Below are 18,281 nucleotides of genomic sequence, written 5' to 3'. Positions count from 1 at the left end.
TTTGAATGGCTAGGGCTCAGGCGAGATAGCAGCCTCGGAGGCTTAAGAAGAGCAAGGGGAGGCAGCTCAGCATCTGCGCCTCTGGGCTTTGAGTATATGAATGTGAGCGTGTGCATTCATGCGTTAATTGGTCCATTCATTTGTTCGCCTATCCATTTGTGTGGGTGTATACATATATATTCATGTGTGCTTGCATTCACTCATCCATTCCTGCACTTATTCATTCAGCAGATCCAATGGACAATATTTACTCAACCACAAATGTTTACTAAATTCCTACTGGGTACCTGGCCCTGGGCTGGCTGCTGGGAATTTACTAGTGAGCCCGATGGCTGGGTTCCTGTGTTCTTGGAGCTCAGAATCTAGCAGGTAAACCATCGGTCATGTCGAGTCATGAGAAGGATACAGAGGTGAACGAGGACGATAGGTACCTGCCCTAATGGACTTAGAATTTTAGTTTGGGACAGAAGCAATAAACAGAAATATGTAATGAAACTGTCCGGCAGTGAAGAAAATTCATTCAGGGTTAACTTAGAGAATGGCAGGTACTATTTTAGGGAGGGTGGTCAGAGAAGGCCCTTGCATAGGACTCGAACTCCTTAAATCTACCAAGCTTTCTCTGGATTCCTGTTCTTTGCACACATGGTTCCCTCCGCCTAGGATGCTCATCCCACTGCCCTTTGCCTATCTGTCCGTTGAGTCTCAGCTTGAACGCCTCTTCTCCCAGGAAGCCTTTTTTTAAAAAAATTTTATTGATTTTTCACAGAGAGGAGGGGAGAGGGATAGAGAGTTAGAAACATCATTGAGAGAGAAATATCGATCAGCTGCCTCCTACACACCCCACTGAGGATGTGCCTGCAACCAAGGTACATGCCCTTGACCGGAATCGAACCTGGGACCCTTGAGTCCGCAGGCCGATGCTCTATCCACTGAGCCAAACCGGTGAGGGCCAGGAAGCCTTTTCTGATTCCTGTTCCTTGGCAGGACCAGGTGGCCCTGCTATTGGCCTCAGGGTGCCTTGTGTGATATGCTGGGGGAGTGCTGAGCAGGAAGTGGTGGGTCTGTTAGCTGGAGGGACCAGAAAGCCTTTGATTCAACTGGGTTTTTGAAGGACAGGTAGGAGCTCAACAGAAGGGAATGTGATGGTCTTTTAAGGTGAAGGAGCAGCAAGTGCAAGAACAGGACATGAAGGATAGAAAAAAAAGCAACTTTTATCGAGTCCTTGCTAGAACCAGAGCCCAGAGCCAGACCTTCCACGTGCCTTCTTTCATTCAGACATTAGAATATCTCCACTGGGATGGGTCTGATTACTCCCAGTTTACAGATGAGGAGGTCCCCCCAGCTAAGGAGCCATGGGACTGGCTACAGCTAAGGGTCTTTGACCTTAAAGACCAGCCACTGGATAAATTCTAACCTTCACTGCTCCCACCCAGATTTGCCCCACATCCAAGAGAGCATCCTGGAGACACTTTTTGGCCCTTGCTTCAGGCCGCCTCCCCTGTCTGCAGCAGCTTGTGTCCAGCTGTCCCGGGGAGAGACTCTCCAGGCACAGGGAGGCCTGAGTCACTGGAGCCGTGAGCTGGGGCGGGTTGCTCAGTAGCATCCCGGGAGGCTGCTGCTTGGAGGCGCCCTGGGTGAAGAGCTTCCCCAGATCTCGTGGAATCAGTCATTTCCAGTCTCTCTCTTGAGGCGGTGTGGGCGTGGATCTTTTGAAGATGAAAGCCGACCCCGTTCTCTTCTGCTCACTTCCACTCCTTGCCTCCACTTCCTGACAACTCGGGAGGGAGGCTGTCATGGGGAAAGCCACGGCCGTGAACTCCTCGGCCGGAAAGGAGCTATGGAGTGTGGCTTCCCTGATGGGCTTTCTGTCTTCCTGAAGAGTTCCACAGAAAGCGGTTTCCTTCTCAGCCACCTGAGAGCAATCACTCTTCTTTATGTGGAGCTTTAAGCCAAAGCAGCTCTTCCTCCGCGTCTCAGGCCAGCCATGGCTCCGCCCTCGGCCGCAGTTTCCTCATCTACAAAATGGGGTAGTGATGACACCCTCTCGTCGTAGTTGTTGTGACGATTTAATACGTTCATATAGGTAGTGCTCACGGAGCGGTGATTGGCCTGTAGCGATGCTGCTATTGTTGTTATTATTTATTCTTGTTATTATCTCATTTACCCTGATTTTGGTTTTCACAACATCACGTGGTTGGTGCGGTTGCTTTCCATTTTCCAGCCCAGGAAACAGAGACTCCAGAGAGGTTGAAGTAGTAATTGCTCACATTTACTGCAGGCCATGTGAGGCATGGTTTCCATCTATCATTCATTTGATATTACAACAGTCCTGTAAAATAGGTTACATTATCATCATCCCCTATTGCAGTGGTTCTCAACCTTCTGGCCCTTTAAATACAGTTCCTCATGTTGTGACCCCCAACCATAAATTTATTTTTGTTGCTACTTCATAACTGTAATGTTGCTACTGTTATGAATCCTAATGTAAATATCTGATATGCAGGATGGTCTTAGGAGACCCCTGTGAAAGGGTCGTTCGACCGCCAAAGGGGTCGCGACCCACAGGTTGAGAACCGCTGCCCTGTTGTATAGAAGAAGAAACCCAGGTTCAGAGTGGCTAATGTTTGGGAATTCCCCTGGAGATCTTGCTAAGATGCAACCTGACTCAGTAGGCCCGGGGTGGGTGGGGCCTGCAATTCTGTAACCGACCTGCTCCCAGCCAGTGCCCATGCTACTGGTCCTCAGACCTCAGTGGAGGAGGGAGGTGCTGACCAACGTGCCTAAGGTTCCAGCTGGGAAGAGCTGAGGCCGGGATTTGAACTCAAACACTTAAGCTCTCCATCCCTTACTCTTCCCCTCATGCAGCGCGGTCTCTCATGCTTATTTCTGAAATGAATGATGGCAGTTTCGTTGGCTGTTTGGTGGACAGCGGCGTCGTGGCTTTCGGTCCTGTGTCTTGCCTGGCAAACAGTGTTAAGAAAACCAGATCATCAGCATTATCGTAACAGCTGTAATGAAGAGAGTTGTGGGAACCAGGGTTATTTCAGGGCTTTACATGTGGGTTCTCTGATCCTCACAACACCTTTATGCGGTGGGGCCTGTTATCATTCCCATTTTGCAGATGAGGAAATTGAGGAACTTGGCAGGCCCCACTGAGCACCTAGTAGTGCTAAGCCCAAGGTTAGCCCCAGGTTCTCCTGGCTTCTAAACCTCTGATCTGCTCAGTCCACTGCATTTCCTCTTAGACACTGCAAATGACCATCAGACCATGGCTTACATTGTCATTGTCATCAGCATCCTTTCCCAGCAGTTAATCACCAGCAAGCTGATACTTCCTTTTTCATCAAGTGAGCTAACAGTGATTATTCATGTGATCTGAGGTTAATCCTTTTTTTTTAAAATTTTTAAATCTGCTTTTTTTCCCCTTTTAATCTTTATTATTGACAGTATTACCTGTGCCCCCTCTTCCCCCCCATTGACCTCTTCTAGCCCGCCCCCTTCCCCCACCCCAGGCCTTCGCCACCAGATTGTCTGTGTCCACGGGTTACGCTTATATGCATACAAGTTCTTTGGTTGATCTCTTCCCATCCACCCACCTGATCCTTTTTTTAAATGGTAAAATATATGTAACATAAAGTTTACCATTTTCAGGTGTAGGGCACAGTGGCATTAAGTATGTTCACATGGTCGTGCAACCATCACCACCGCCCTGTCTCTAGAACTTTTCTGTCTTCCCCAACTGAAACTCTGTATCCAGTGGGAAAAAAAAATTCCCAATCTCCCCCCACCCCCACCCCACACACCCACCCAGCCCCTGGAAACCATCATTTCACTTTCTGCCTCTACAAAGTTGACTACTCTGAGCCACATGTAAGTGGAATCCCATACTATTTATCCTTAGGCGTCTGGCTTGTTTCACTGAGCACGGCGTCTTCTAGGTCCGTCCATGCTGTAGTGAGGTGAATTCTTCTGAAATGTGAACAGTCCTTTCCTAGTTTATCTTTCTGACTCTGACTTCCATCCGGCAGGGCACACGTCTAGAAAGACTCGATAACAAAAACTCCAAACGTTAAAGACACGAGTGTTGACTTCCTCGCTTCCTGTTCAGAGTCCAGGCTGAACTGAACCCAGGGTGGGGACAGAGGGTGGTTCTGAACCAGCACGGGCCAGGGGAACAGTCCACAACCAGGAGAGAAGGGCAAAGCAGTTACCTTTCTCCAGAGGTGACCAGTGGGTCAGCAAAATACAACTTTAACAGGGGGCCCAGATGCTTCCTTGGCGGAGTCACCCTCGATACACAACTGATGCTCTGATGCAGAGAATGCACACAGATTGGGAAGAGCCTGACGCTCGTGGGGTTGTCTCTCGTGTCTTCAGCAAGCTTTGAAGTCCTCTGACCTCCACTTGCTTCACTTACAGAACCAGGGGTAGGATTAGCTCATCCCTTAAGGCTCTTTCAGGTTGAAACCATTTCGGAGATTGGGTTATTTTTGTTTTATTATGTTCAAAAATCGTTATTCCCCATGTTTGTAGCTTTTCCAAAATTTCTTAAAAAAATACTTTTTATTGATTTTTTTAGAGAGAGAGGAAGGGAGAGAAATAGAGAGATAGAAACATCTATGAGAGAGAAACATCATCGATTGGCTGCCTCCAGCATGTCCCCTCGTGGGGATTGAGCCGACAACCAGGGCATGTGCCCTGACCGGTGACCTCTTGATTCCTGGGTCCATGCCAAACTGAGCTGCACCAGCTGGGCCCAGATTTCTTTTCTTTCACTCTCTTCTTGGATTTTGACTTTCCCTAGTATCTCCTGTTGCTATTTTACTTAATATATTTAGTTCATTTCACTTTTAAAAATTATACTTATTTGAAATAGAAGCCTTATGTAATTCTCTTAAATGGAAATGGAATATCCTTTTGAGTATCATGAAGTTACTAAAGTTATCAACATGGATTTAAAGGTGGGAAGCAAATATTTATTGAGCTTCAACTCTGCACCAATTTCTGTTCTAAGTGTTTTACATACATTACGGTATTTAATTTTCGCCATGACCCTGTGGGGGTAGACGCTGTTCCTACCTCCATTTTACAGATGAGAAAACGGAGGCTTTGAGAAGTTTCATAACCAGTGGCCACGTGATGTAGGCTCCACAGGGTATGCGGTCTAGAGCCACAGCCCAAGTTTAAGTGGCTTAAGGTTTGAGAACGATGTGTGTGTGTGTGTGTGTGTGTGTGTGTGTGTGTGTATTAGTATTGCTTTTCCCCGTTAAAGTGCCAAGAACATGGACTAATCTAGATCTCTATTCATCTTCTGTCAGCAGCCCTGACAGCTTTACTGGGAGAGGCTGATAAGCATCCGTCTGTGAGGATGGGAGTGGGTACAACATAAACACACTCTCGGAGGGCTGAAAAGAAAGCAAGGATGCCCAGGCTTGGAGAACTCCAGTGTGAGTGTGTGCACGTGGGGTTTTGCACACGGAGCTGGCGGGTGCCTCTCACACGTGTGTGTATCTGGAAGCTCACAGGTGCCCCGGGTGCCTCTGACATTGTGGGGTGGGAAGGAATGTATTGTCCGCAGGATGCGCACCGGCTGGGACAGTTAGTTCTGCCTTAGTGGTCGGAGAGGACGCAGTCTGCGACTCCTCGGTATGTCCCAGGGCTGCAGCCATGTCATTCCTCTTCTGGTTGACAGGGCACACTTCATAGAGCTTCCAGCCAACTTCCTGTAAGCAAGCCAGGCAGGGGCCTTGATAAGAAAGTGGAATTCAGGGCAATTAAGTGCAATCTGAACCCCGAGAATGCGTTTTCTAAGGGTGGTTTTTCACCAGCTACTTGCAGTGACATTCCATTCATTCAGGGCTGACTTCTGTAAAATAGGCTTATTTGGGGGGGCTGCATTCAAAACAGGGCCCTAGCGGGTTTGCGGTCAGGCTGGGCATGTGAATCACTCAGGCTGTTTTTAAGCCTCCGGTGGAAGTCAGCTTGGGGAGCAGCAGAAGCCCGCGGTGGCTCAGGCTGTAAGGCTGCGTGAAAGGCTGAGAGTGGAGTGAAATTTGCAGTTACCGGGGGCAGGAAGGCTCATGGTTGGAAACTTTACAGATATGGGTTTACATAGGTGCTTACTAGTTAGTTCACCTGAAATGAATAGCCTCATCTCCCTAAACCTCATTTTTCTCATCTGTTAAATGTTTGTTTGTTTTTTTTTTAATGTGGTAAAATATCCATAAAACAAAATTCACCATCTTAACTATTTTTAGATGTACAGTTCAGTGCCATGAAGTACATTCACATTCTTGTGTAAATGGGGTTTTGGGTAGGATTAGATTAGAGAGCGTAAAATGCTCAGAAGAGTGGCTGATACTTAGAAGTTGTTCAGTAAGTGGCAACTAAGTTTATCATTATTCCTTTGTATTATCTGCTAATTATCTTGTGGTTTTCAAAATATACTGCTTATTCTAGTGAGAAGTGTTTCTTGGGTGCGAGCAGGTGCTAAGCAGTGGGTGATACACAGATGAGGGGAAGATATGGAACCTCCCACCTGCCTCAGGGGACTTAAGTCTAACAGGCAAGGTGAATTCTTTTATATATATATATATATATATATATATATATATATATATATATACACACACACACACACACACATATACACACATATACACACATATATGCACATATGTATATATGAACATTATATGTATATTTGTGATACATATGTGGAAAATATATATATGGAAGAGTGCTGCCATAAATAGCAATAAATAAAACATTTAAACTCAAGGAACAGAGAATGGCTTCAAGGGCTGTGCGGTTAAAGAGCAGCAAGCTTAGGTAAAACATTTGCTTAGGACTATAAAGCACTTTTGCAGTCATGGCCTTATCTAGATGGATTTTTTTCATTCTCACAATAATGTGAGCTGGAACAGGATAGGGATCATGGATTCCCATTTTCTGGCGCGCAAACTGAGGCTCAGAGTAGCTAATGGACCTGCTCCATGTCACACAGATGGCTGAAATATGATTAAAAACTCATTTAACAAAACCCAGAGCCCTGAGTCCATTTCCTCTAGGGCAGTGGTTCTCAACCTTCTGGCCCTTTAAATACAGTTCCTCATGTTGTGACTCAACCATAAAATTATTTTCGTTGGTACTTCATAACTGTCATGTGGCTACTGTTATGAATCATAATGTAAATATCTGATATGTAGGATGGTCTTAGGCAACCCCTGTGAAAGGGTCGTTCGACCGCCAAAGGGTTGCGACCCACAGGTTGAGAACCACTGCTCTAGGGCCACCAGGTAGGCAAACTGCAGTTCTGATAGCGTGGGGGCGGATAAGGAGGTGGTGGTGTCAGGTGCACAGGTAAGGCTTTTCCAAAGTGCGATGTGCACACGGCTGTGGTGCAGTGTGATTAGGTAGGCCACAGATGAACACTTTTCAAACTAATACCAGGTGGCTATGCACTTCGGTGTTCATCAGAAACATCAAGCCTGTGATTTTGTGGATTTCTCAGGCAAATCTAAATGGAAGTGAAGATAGAACGTCCAGCCCTAGCCAGTTTGCTCAGTGGATAGAGCGTTGGCCTGTGGACTGAAAAGTCCCGGGTTTGATTTCGGTCAAGGGCACATGCCTGGGTTGCGGGTTCGATCCCCAGTAGGGGGCGTGCAGGAGGCAGCCAATCAATGATTCTCTCTCATCATTGATATTTCTATCTCTCGCTCCTTCTTCCTTCCTCTCTGAAATCAATAAAAAAATATTTTTTTAAAAAAGGGCGTCCATGTAAGGAGTAATTTTAAGGAACAGAGCAGGTGTGTGCAGATGTGGCAGAACGTGTGCTGGATGCCAAGGACCGCCGCCGGGAGTCACGGGCCCAGTCGTGTTGACTGGTCCTTTTATGAAGACCCAGGGCTACAGAGAAAAGGGTGGCTCCGCCGGCAGACCCCCCAGGTGCCCTCAGCTGCTCTAGTGCTGGGTGGTGCGAGTTGATCCAATGCAGACACTGACTGCGACGCTAACAAGCCCCCTGGATCTTCCTTTCTTTGTAGATTGCTGACTTTGGGCTTTCCAACCTGTACCAGAAGGACAAGTTCTTGCAAACGTTTTGTGGGAGCCCACTCTATGCGTCTCCTGAAATTGTCAATGGGAGGCCTTACCGAGGGCCAGAGGTGAGCAGGCTGCCTGATGTGTATGGCGGGGCGAGTGGGGGCGGGGGGTCTTGGGGGGAGGAAAGGCCAGAGGGCAAAGAGCTTAATCCAGAAAATACTTTAAAAAATACCCCAACGAAATAAGCAAAGCAAACTTTTCCTTATATGATTATAAAAGCCATAACACACACCCACCTGGGAGAAAAATAGAAAAATCCAGAAAAGCCTAAAAGAGAAAATAAAGTTACCTGCAATCTACCCATTAAAGATAACCAGTTAATATTTTTGTGGCTTTTTAAAAGACCCTTTTCCAGTGTCAATCTCTGCATTTCAAAAATTGAGTCGTGGCTTGTGTGGCTCAGTTGGTTGGGCATCGTCCTGAGCATCTAAAAGTTTTCAGTCAGGGCAAGTGCCTGGGTTTCCGGTTCAATCCCTGGTAGGGAGCCTGCAGGAGGCAACTGATCAATGCTCCACTCTCATACACATATTTCTCTCTGTCTCCCTCTCTCTTCCCTCTCTAAAAATCAATAAAAAAAATCTTAAAAAATAATTGAGGTCCTTGTATATGTATATATGTATGTGTGTGTGTGTGTGTGTATTTTATTAACATTATGACATTTTCTGAATTTGTTATTAAAAACATAGTTTTTAATGACAACACAAAGTTTTATTGTACAACTAAACATACTATAATTTAAACACTCCCCAAGATTTAGACAGATTACTTTCAGTTTTTCCTCATTAGAACAAAACAAGAAAACAAACAAACATCAAACCGAAAACTCCTTAGCTCTGGGAATGACTACCTTTTCGCAAATAAGTTTAACAGCCTGTATTTTTTGATTAAGGAAATACATTTTAATTGTATCTTTGAACTCATGAGCAATGCACGGCTCTACATGCCTAAGGCTTTTTGGGGCCGTGTGTTAGGTGGAAATGTTATTTTAAAAGCGGGTGGCTATTTTTTGTGAGTGGCTATTTTTCTTAAAAAAAAAAAAAAGATGGTTCTCTTTACAGAGAGATTTCATCCACTCAGTATTCTTTAAATAGCAGCTGTTCGCTGGGTTGAAATGTTTCCTTCCAAATATTTATCTGTTTGAGAGTGTTTGGGGCAGGGCTGGAGGCGGGAGAGAAGGATGCCAGCAGCCTCTGCCAGCGACAGTGCAGGGAAAGTCTTTCTGAAGCAAGAATGTAAGGGAGGAGCACAGGATTCCATTTACGAAACTCGACACTGTAAAGTTATCATAGACAATGAACGCCTCTTTGATCTTGGAGGATCTCTTTCCGAGGTTACAAGCTGGCAGCCTGTGAACCGGCCAGCAAGCGTGCTTTATTTGGCCACATTTGTTTTTCTAAAAGAGAAAAAAAAAATATTGAACACACATTTAATAACTGGGAGATTTCACATAGAAGTCTGGTTTCTGACTTCTCTTGAAAAAAACCAAAGGATCGAGCAGTGCGGGGTCTGTGTGTCGCCTTGAGGCGGCAATTAGCCAGGGGGGCTGCCTGCTTGAGATGGATGAATGGACTGTACGGTTTGTCTCTGCCCCCAGCACTCCACGTTGGTTCCCCAATTCTCTCTTGCTCCGTTCATGTTTGTGCCTGCCTGGCTCCTGTAAGCATTTGGGTTTGCCGCCCGATCCATTTGAAGGAAGGTACAGGAAGGAATGGATTCCTGGGTGAGAAGTCAAGAGCCCTGCGTCCCAGGCTTAACCTCCGTCACTGGGGAGAGGCCTCTCAAGAGAAACCATGGAGGTCTTTGTACCTCAGTATTCTCATCTGTCAAGTGGGGGGTGGGTGAAAGTCATCCATCCCTAGTTCACAAAGTTAGAGTGAGGATCAAAGAAGACGGGGACTGCAGGGGCTTGGTTTGAAGTGGAAATGCCCAGCTGCACTGCGTATCAGTTGTCTGGCTGCCATGGGAACCTGTCTGCCAGGTGCTAAACTCAGCTCTGGGGTCGCTGGGGGTGGCTGCTCCCACGCTGTGATGCTAAAGGTCTGGAAGGCATCCGGAATCGGCTTCCCAGCTCCTATATGTCCTGTCTCTCTGCTCCAGGTGGACAGCTGGGCCCTGGGCGTGTTGCTTTACACCCTGGTTTATGGAACAATGCCCTTCGATGGTTTCGATCACAAAAACCTCATTCGGCAGATCAGCAGCGGAGAGTACCGGGAGCCCACGCAGCCCTCAGGTGCGTGCTCGGGAGGGTCAGGGGTGGAGTGGGAGCTGCCCGAGCTCACGCTTTCTGCTTCTGTTTTAGCGTCTGGACGGAGTCTCCTGCTTTTCCTCTTTATTCCCTCCAGCTCTTTGCTTTCTGGCAGAGCTGGCTTGTGAGGCCGCTTTCCCGAATGAGAACTTCAGAACAAGCCTTCTGCACGGCCGGAAGGCTCGGAGGAGTCCCGTTCACTCGCTGTGTGGACTTGGGCAGACCCCTCACCCTGTTTGGATTCCAAATTAAAAATTTGGAAGAGGTGTTTTTGGTGTCTTCTGGTCCAGGTAGACATACAGACCACCCTGACGAGACTGTCATGAGCGTGGCAACGGCCCCTTTTCACCACTGTGCCCCCAGGGACACTGTTTCATGATCTGTGGCTGCATCAGGGCTCTGTCCCATCCCCCAAGCTACCATGTCACCGTACCGATCACCTGGGATGGCTAGAGCTCTGCTGGCCTTGCTGGAAGGGGTTTCTCCTGCAGCTGTAACCGATGGCAGCGGGGCTGACTTGGGGACACTCCTTGTGGACTCTCTGTCCATGAGGTGCCTCCCCAGGCCTCTCAGTCTGGGAGGGAGCCTGCCCTTCTTACGTGGCAGCTCTGGGCTCTAAGAGAGAGGAAGAAGCAGCTGCCAGGCTTTCTTAATGTCTGTGTTGGAAGCCAGATAAAGTCCCTTCTGCCGTCTCCCATTGGGCAAAGCCACCGAGGCCACAGGCTCTGCCTCTTGATGGGAGAGTGCCCTGCGTGTGGGGAAAGGGTGTGCCCAGGGGGCCATTTTTATACAGTTAACACAGGCACTTCATATATGTATACATATATGTTCACACACGGACACCCATAGGCGATTCTCTTTATTCAGGTAGTGATGTTCTGTAACGTTGCTGTGAGCACTGGTTAGTGCACCCGTGGGCAAACTACGGCCCGCGGGCCAGATCCGGCCCGTTTGAAATGAATAAAACTAAAAAAAAAAAAAAAAAAAAAGACCGTACCCTTTTATGTAATGATGTTTACTTTGAATTTATATTAGTTCACACAAACACTCCATCCATGCTTTTGTTCCGGCCCTCCGGTCCAGTTTAAGAACCCATTGTGGCCCTCGAGTCAAAAAGTTTGCCCACCCCTGGGTTAGTGAGTTCTGGAATGTTGCTCCTCAGCGAGACACAGGGCTCGATTCCTGTGAGCCTCTGAAGTCCCCGTGCTTTTGTCACTGAACAGTGGGTAGGTAACCTTGTTTTCAACAAACCTTATATGTTTCTGTGTAAAGATACCTCGCTTAAAATATACTGTTGATTCCTTATCATCAAAGTCATGGCCAACAGCCCTGTGACCCATGCCTGAACAAGCTTACCTGACACACATCACAGCCTTCTTGCCCTTAGGATCACTAGATAGCACTACACCTGGGGCAGTTTAAACAGCCGAATCCATAGAAGGTGCAAAAATGTGAAAAACGTGGACTAAATAGGCTGAAAAGGACCCTGGGTGAGTCATGAGCGCAGACACAACAAGCAGAGTGCCGTCCCCTTGTTGGACCTCAGCTGGGAACACACATGCGTGTCGGGCAGCTCGGGGTGTTGCCTCTCTGCTGTGCTCAAGGCCAGGAAAGCACCCTGAGCGCTGATGTTCAGGTCACACATACATGTTAGTGAGTAGGTGAGTGTACAAGTACAGAATCTGTGAATAATGAGGATTGACTACTGCACATGTGTAGATAGAGAGGGTCATATCTCTATTTTTTGTCAATAAGCCAACCTGGTTGGGAATTTTTCTTTTCTTTTTTCTGAGAAATTTCAGGGTGATCTCTATGGCGGTCTTGCCAGCTAACGGGTTCCTGGCACATTACAGGAGTTCAGGAAATAATTGTGGAATGACCGAATGAACATCGTCCTGTCACTTTTCAGGGGTGGGGCCCCCCCGGCCCCCTTGCCAGGCCCTTGCCAGCTACTCATTAGCCCACATAAGTGGCCGGGGGAGGTGGCGCCTCCCGGGATGTAATTCAGCCCCCATCAGGGAAGCACAGTTGATCTTTGAAGTCAGTGTGAAAGCTGTGAGAGGCAGCTGGTTCCTGTGCCTCCTCGACATCCCTTTGGGGCTTCCCCTTACCTCTCTGGCAGCAGAAATTTGCAAATGGAGTTTGTCAGACAGGCGGTGAGCTGACAGCAGACAGATCAGCTCTCTGATCTGACAGCTCAGCACACTGTGGCTTATGTCAGAGGGAAAGGAGCTGAGCTCATGGGGTGTGGGCCTCAGAACCGGGCCAAGGCCGGCCGTGGGCATGGCTCTGCACTTGGCCCCTTCACTGCCCAGGTGTGCCAGGTCTGAGCTCCTCTCCATCCTTCTCCGTCTTTCCCTCTCTGATGAGGAGCCTTTTTCTCGCCATTTCGGCCCCAAATTTCTTTGTCATCGCTACACACTTTCCCGATGACCCTGAGCACTGCATGCTTATGCAAGCCTCCGTCCGGAGGACTAAAGAGCGCCACCGTAATCTACAGCTGTGTTCCCTTTCGGTGGAGTGACATTCACCGGAGGAGTAGTGGGGCGCTGCTGGGGTTGGGTCTGGATTCTTTGCAGGGTACCCGGCCTTGCCCATTTTATAAAGACTGGAGTTGATAGGAAGCCCAGTAGTTCATGACACCCCTTCGCTCACATGCAAACACGTGCCAGGCTGTGATGGCGAACTGGCCCGTGGGTCTAAGTTTTGATGAGGCTTTTGAGGTACAGTCCGGAAGACTTTGACTAGCACGGGGCTCCGACGGGAGTTTTCGGAAAGGGAGCGTGTCTCCTTAGCCATTCCTGGAGTGTCGTCCCTGTCACAAAGCTGGGGGCTCCCATTAAGGCTTCTTCCTTCTTGCCCCATAGATGCTCGAGGACTCATCCGGTGGATGCTGATGGTGAACCCCGATCGCCGGGCCACCATCGAGGACATCGCCAACCACTGGTGGGTGAACTGGGGCTACAAGAGCAGCGTCTGTGACTGCGATGCCCTCCCCAACTCCGAGTCGCCGCTCCTGGCCCGGATTATCGACTGGCACCACCGGTCCACGGGGCTGCAGGCCGAGGCAGAAGCCAAAATGAAGAACCTGACGAAGCCGGGGGCCTCGGAGGTCATGCTGGAGCGGCAGCGGTCGCTGAAGAAGTCCAAGAAAGAGAACGACTTTGCCCAGTCCGGCCAGGACTCGGTGCCCGAGAGTCCATCCAAACTGAGCTCCAAGAGACCCAAAGGGATCCTGAAGAAGCGAAGCAACAGCGAGCATCGCTCTCACAGCACCGGCTTCATCGAAGGCGTCGTCAGTCCTGCCTTACCCCCTGCTTTCAAGATGGAGCAGGACCTGTGCCGGACTGGCGTGCCCCTCCCCAGCTCCCCCGAGGCAGAGGTGCCAGGTAAACTCAGCCCCAAGCAGGTGGCCACCATGCCCAAGAAAGGCATCTTGAAAAAGACGCAGCAGAGGGAATCGGGTTACTACTCCTCCCCGGAGCGCAGCGAGTCCTCGGAGCTCTTGGACAGCAACGATGGGATGGGCAGCAGCATCCCGACCCCCAGCCCCCCGGACACAGCCAGGGTGACTGTCCACAGCCTGTCCTGCCGCAGGAAGGGCATCTTGAAACACAGCAGCAAGTACTCTGCAGGCACCATGGACCCGGCCCTCGCCAGCCCCGAAATGCCCACACTGGAATCCTTGCTGGAGCCCAGCGTCTCCTCCGAGGGCCTCTCCCGGAGCTACAGCCGGCCTTCCAGCATCATCAGCGATGACAGTGTCCTGTCCAGCGACTCCTTTGACTTGCTGGATTTGCAGGAGAATCGCCCCGCCCGCCAGCGCATCCGCAGCTGTGTCTCGGCGGAAAACTTCCTCCAGATCCAGGACTTTGAGGGGCTCCAGAACCGGCCCCGGCCTCAGTACCCGAAGCGGTACCGGAACCGGCTGGGAGACAGCAGCTTCTCCCTCCTCACGGACATGGATGACGTGACTCAGGTCTACAAGAAAGCGCTGGAGATCTGCAACAAACTCAACTAGCTCCCCCGGGGTGCAGGGGCGGGTTGGGGGTGGGTACGAGGGAGGAAGGGAAGCAATGACTTGTGCTAACCAGCTGGTTACCTCTTTGCTGGCCACGATGATAGACTGAAAAAGGATTGGTGCCATCTCACTTGGCCAAGGTTGCAACCTTGAGCCAGCACCTAAAAGGGAAAAGTGGGCTCTCTGCCAGTCCTGTCAGCTGCCATCCAGAATTTGGGTCCTAATTGGCATCGGCTTTATGGTACCTCCTAGAGGCCAAGCTATCAGGGGAGGTGGCATTGGCCAGCACTTAGAGGGTGGGAGGAAGCCTATGGAAGAGGGAGTGTTTCCCTAGAAGTCATCCAAGTGCTTCTTGGAGGAGGCATGAGAGACTGGAGATGTCTGCTTTGGGTGAGCTCAGAGCTTGCTCCTTCTCTCACATTAGCAAGCTTGGTCTGGTCTGATTGCTTGGGGTTGGCAAGTAGAGTTCGGCAACTTGAGTTTGAATTGGTGGTTGATTGATAGTGGCTGCTGGCTGTGCTGGTGTGAGTAGCCCAGGCACGTGGGAAGGAGTTCTGTGATCAACTAGTCATGGCTGCCATGGGTATGGTAAGAGGGGCCGTAGCACTCATGCCATGTAGTTGCCATCCTTGACCTGGTTAAGCCCTGGGAATTAGGTTAAGGCATCCTGTGGGATCTATGTTATCTCTGAATGCTACTGGGGTGGCACTTGTCCATTTGCTACTCTGTCTTGAATGGAAGATAGGGCCTTGGTCAGAGAAAGGATGCTCTGAACTCGGCTGAGGACTTAGAGCCTATGGTGATTTTTTGGCTTCTTCTCTGATGTCTGCCTTGCTCTTCAGCACAACTTCCCAAGGGTGGACGGGAAAACGATGGTGGTGTCAGAGGTGGAAACTGGTGTATAACAGAGCCTGGGACCCTCTGTGTTTTTTGCACAGATGAATGGAAACTGACCCGCACCAACCAGGGGACAACTTGTCAGTTTCTTTAACATCTCAGTATTAACTGGAATGCTGCCTCTTGGGTTCATTCTCATCTGCATGAATGCTCTCACTTGGATGTGATACTGTCCATAGTCTCCAAGGGAGTAACTGGCTCACCCATTGACCCTGTCTAGTAACAGCAGACGGTTTCCCCATCCACCACGTGTGGGATCCTCAGAAGTAGGCGAGTTTGCTTGTAGGGAGTTAGTGTGTAGGTAGGATATTTGGACGAGGAAAGGAAAGTCAGGCGGAAGGTGTTTCCCCCCCAACTCTAGGTATTCTGTGTCATGGGTTTGAACTCCTAGGCTTTGGGGGGAAAGAATGTTCATCCATTCACATGAATAAGGTGTTGAAAGAGCAGAGTGGGCTGGGAGGAAGCATATGGAAGAGGAGACATTTCCCGGGAAGCCATCCGGATGGTTCTGGAGGAGGCAGAGAAGAGGTGTGATAGGACTCTTACCTTGAAAAGACACCCAGATTGCAGGTGACAAGACTGTCACTCCCACAATGGGACATCTTCAGGTACTGGGTTTGAAATGAATGGTCTTATTTGTGAATTTGGGATGACTTCAGATTCTACTGGCCTGGGGAAATGGAAACCCTTGTTTCAAGTTGGCCGACTTCCGGTAGCCACCTAGAGAAACAAGGAGGACTAGTTTTTGGAAGCATTTTTGGGAAAACCAACAAGCAATAGCTCATGGGGAGATGAGAAAGAATTCACCGTAAGGCACGAAGAACATTTAATGAGAACAAAGCCACCCTTTCCCTGAGGAGATGGCGGCATTTCTCCCCTTTGCCACCAGCTCTGGGGTTTTGTCTTGTGTGTTCCTTCAGGTCCAGCTGAGTCATGTATTGTGGGAAGCGTCTCAGTTTCCTTGCATTCAATTCCACCTCCTTCCTGAGCTCCCATAAAGGTTCAAAGGGAAAAAGAAAATCCTGTAGGTGGCAAAGGGTGTGTGGGCGCATGGAGGGCATTCGGCAGCCTCTGAGCTCCCTACTCTTTATCTCGTTTTCCACAACCTTTTAGGAGCTCCCTGGTCTGCCACACTGCTGGTCCCCATGCATGGCAGCTGGCCTTGTGGGTAGCTGTCGGTATGACTTAGGTATAACACCTACCTACTGGTTGATGTGTGTGTGTTTTTTCCTTTTGCCAAGTGATTACCTCGGTTTAGTATTTTCCAACCTTCTAATCTTTAAATAAAAATGACACTATTCAGAAAAACTATTCTCCTTCCCCAGCCCCTCAAAGAGAAACACACACGTATGTTCTCTGTTGTCAGTAAACCCAGACTGGATTGTGGCAAAGACAGTCCTCCACCCCGAGGCCGAGATTCTAGGTTGAGTCCTGGTGTGCTGCTAACTAGCTGGTGGCCTTGGGCACCTGCAGAGTTTTGGGGACTACGTTTCTCTTTCTGTGAGAGCTGGAGGGGTGGGTTAGCTGGTCTCTCAGGCCCTGCCTAGTTCTGCTAAATCCTCTGATTCTAGATGTGATGTTGACTCTGCTTTTCAAGGAAAACCCTGGAAGAGAAGGAAAAGCTCAGAAAAGCCACTTCCCTGCTTCCTGAGTAAGTCCTACCACCCCTACCTGCCAGTCCCCAGCCAAGCAGGTCGTGCTTGATTCGTTTCCACGGAATCACAAGTGAGAGACACTTTTATGACCCGGTGGACCAGGCAGGAGGTTGGATGTCAGCTCTCCTGGTCCTTCCCTTGCCTCTTGGGCCTTTCAGTGTCTTCGTTTACACATCTGCCAAAGGAATAGAATGATCCTTCTTTTTACAGGTAAATTTCAAAGGCATGATCAGTTTTCAGGAAGTACTTCAAGACCCCAGGCGAGATGAAATGGCTAAGAACTCACTGAATTTCCATCCCTGCTGCTGCTTCAGATGACAGGGAGCACTTTCCAGGGTGGGATTCAGGCGAGGCTTGCCCAGGCCTGCTGTCTTGAGTACAAATGTGAATGATCGACTGACTGCTTATTGCCAAACTGGAAATGTTCTGTAGGGATTAACTGGCATGGTATCATTCCTAGAAGAAAAAAGAGAGAGAGAGAGAGAAACTTGACTGCACATTTTTTTAAAAAAAATCCAAGTTGTGACTTTTATTTAATTTCTATTTTTTTTTTTTTTGGTAATAAAAAGTTGACTTTTTTATTTGAATTTGTCTTTTCTTATTTATTGGTCTGAAAGGCATTTCAAAGGTATTATAATAATATATTGGTGTAATTTAATTGGTGCAACATGCGCTATGGCTCCAGTCAAAATTGGTTTTCACTCATTTGATTGGTTTGAGCCCAGAATAGCCTACAGGGGGAAAAGAAAAAGAAAAAAAGCAAAAAAAAATTTAAAAAAAAGCTGGATAACCACCCAAAGTGTTTGTATTTTCGTTGGAAACTGATTTCTGTTTTGTTTTTTGTTTCTGTTTTTATTTTTAAATTAAATAAATTGCAATGAACTGAACTGGGACTTTGCTTCTTTATTTGCTTGTTTTTCGTTTAGTTAACTAAGTGATAGAATGGGTATAACTAACAGAAACCCACTCAAGCTTAAGCACAAATGGGGGATTTATTCGAAGTTCTCAGAAGGCGGGGAGCAGTTGGCAGTGCAGCTAGGAGCAGGAACTGAAGACCTGGGAGCTTAGAGAAGGACAGGTTCTCTTGTCTGCTCCTCTTTGCATATCAGCTTTATTCTTCCATTTTTGTAGCCTGGCTTTCCCCTCCCTGATTTTCTGGCCCGTCCTGGCTTATCAGATAACTTTTACATTTACACGTTCTCAGTTCTGGTTTCCAAAGGAGACTACTGACCCGATTCCTTCAACCTGGACTAGAGACAACATCAGAGGTTAACAGCCACGCTCCGGGCCCAGCCTCAGCTTCCTCTGCCTGCCCCCGTCCTGGGCACCTCCTTCTACTCTAAGGGAAGACACATCCCTA

The 18,281-nt window shown here is 48.5% G+C and overlaps 1 protein-coding gene across 1 annotated transcript in view; it reads left to right on the top strand.

Annotated features, from left to right (window-relative positions):
* Positions 1-17,808, top strand: part of NUAK1 (NUAK family kinase 1) — a 71,319-nt gene extending 53,511 nt beyond the window's left edge. The window contains exons 5-7 of the mRNA XM_081082722.1: positions 8,046-8,165; positions 10,201-10,333; positions 13,216-17,808. Coding sequence (XP_080938848.1) covers positions 8,046-8,165; positions 10,201-10,333; positions 13,216-14,369 — 1,407 coding nt within the window. The 3' untranslated portion in view covers positions 14,370-17,808. The remainder of the gene's footprint in view (positions 1-8,045; positions 8,166-10,200; positions 10,334-13,215) is intronic.
* The last annotated feature ends 473 nt before the right edge of the window (positions 17,809-18,281 follow it).

The sequence above is a fragment of the Myotis nattereri genome (genome assembly GCF_964212035.1).
Source record: "Myotis nattereri genome assembly, chromosome: 2".
In the NCBI taxonomy this organism is placed as follows: domain Eukaryota; kingdom Metazoa; phylum Chordata; class Mammalia; order Chiroptera; family Vespertilionidae; genus Myotis; species Myotis nattereri.
This window is presented reverse-complemented; position numbering and strand designations above follow the sequence as displayed.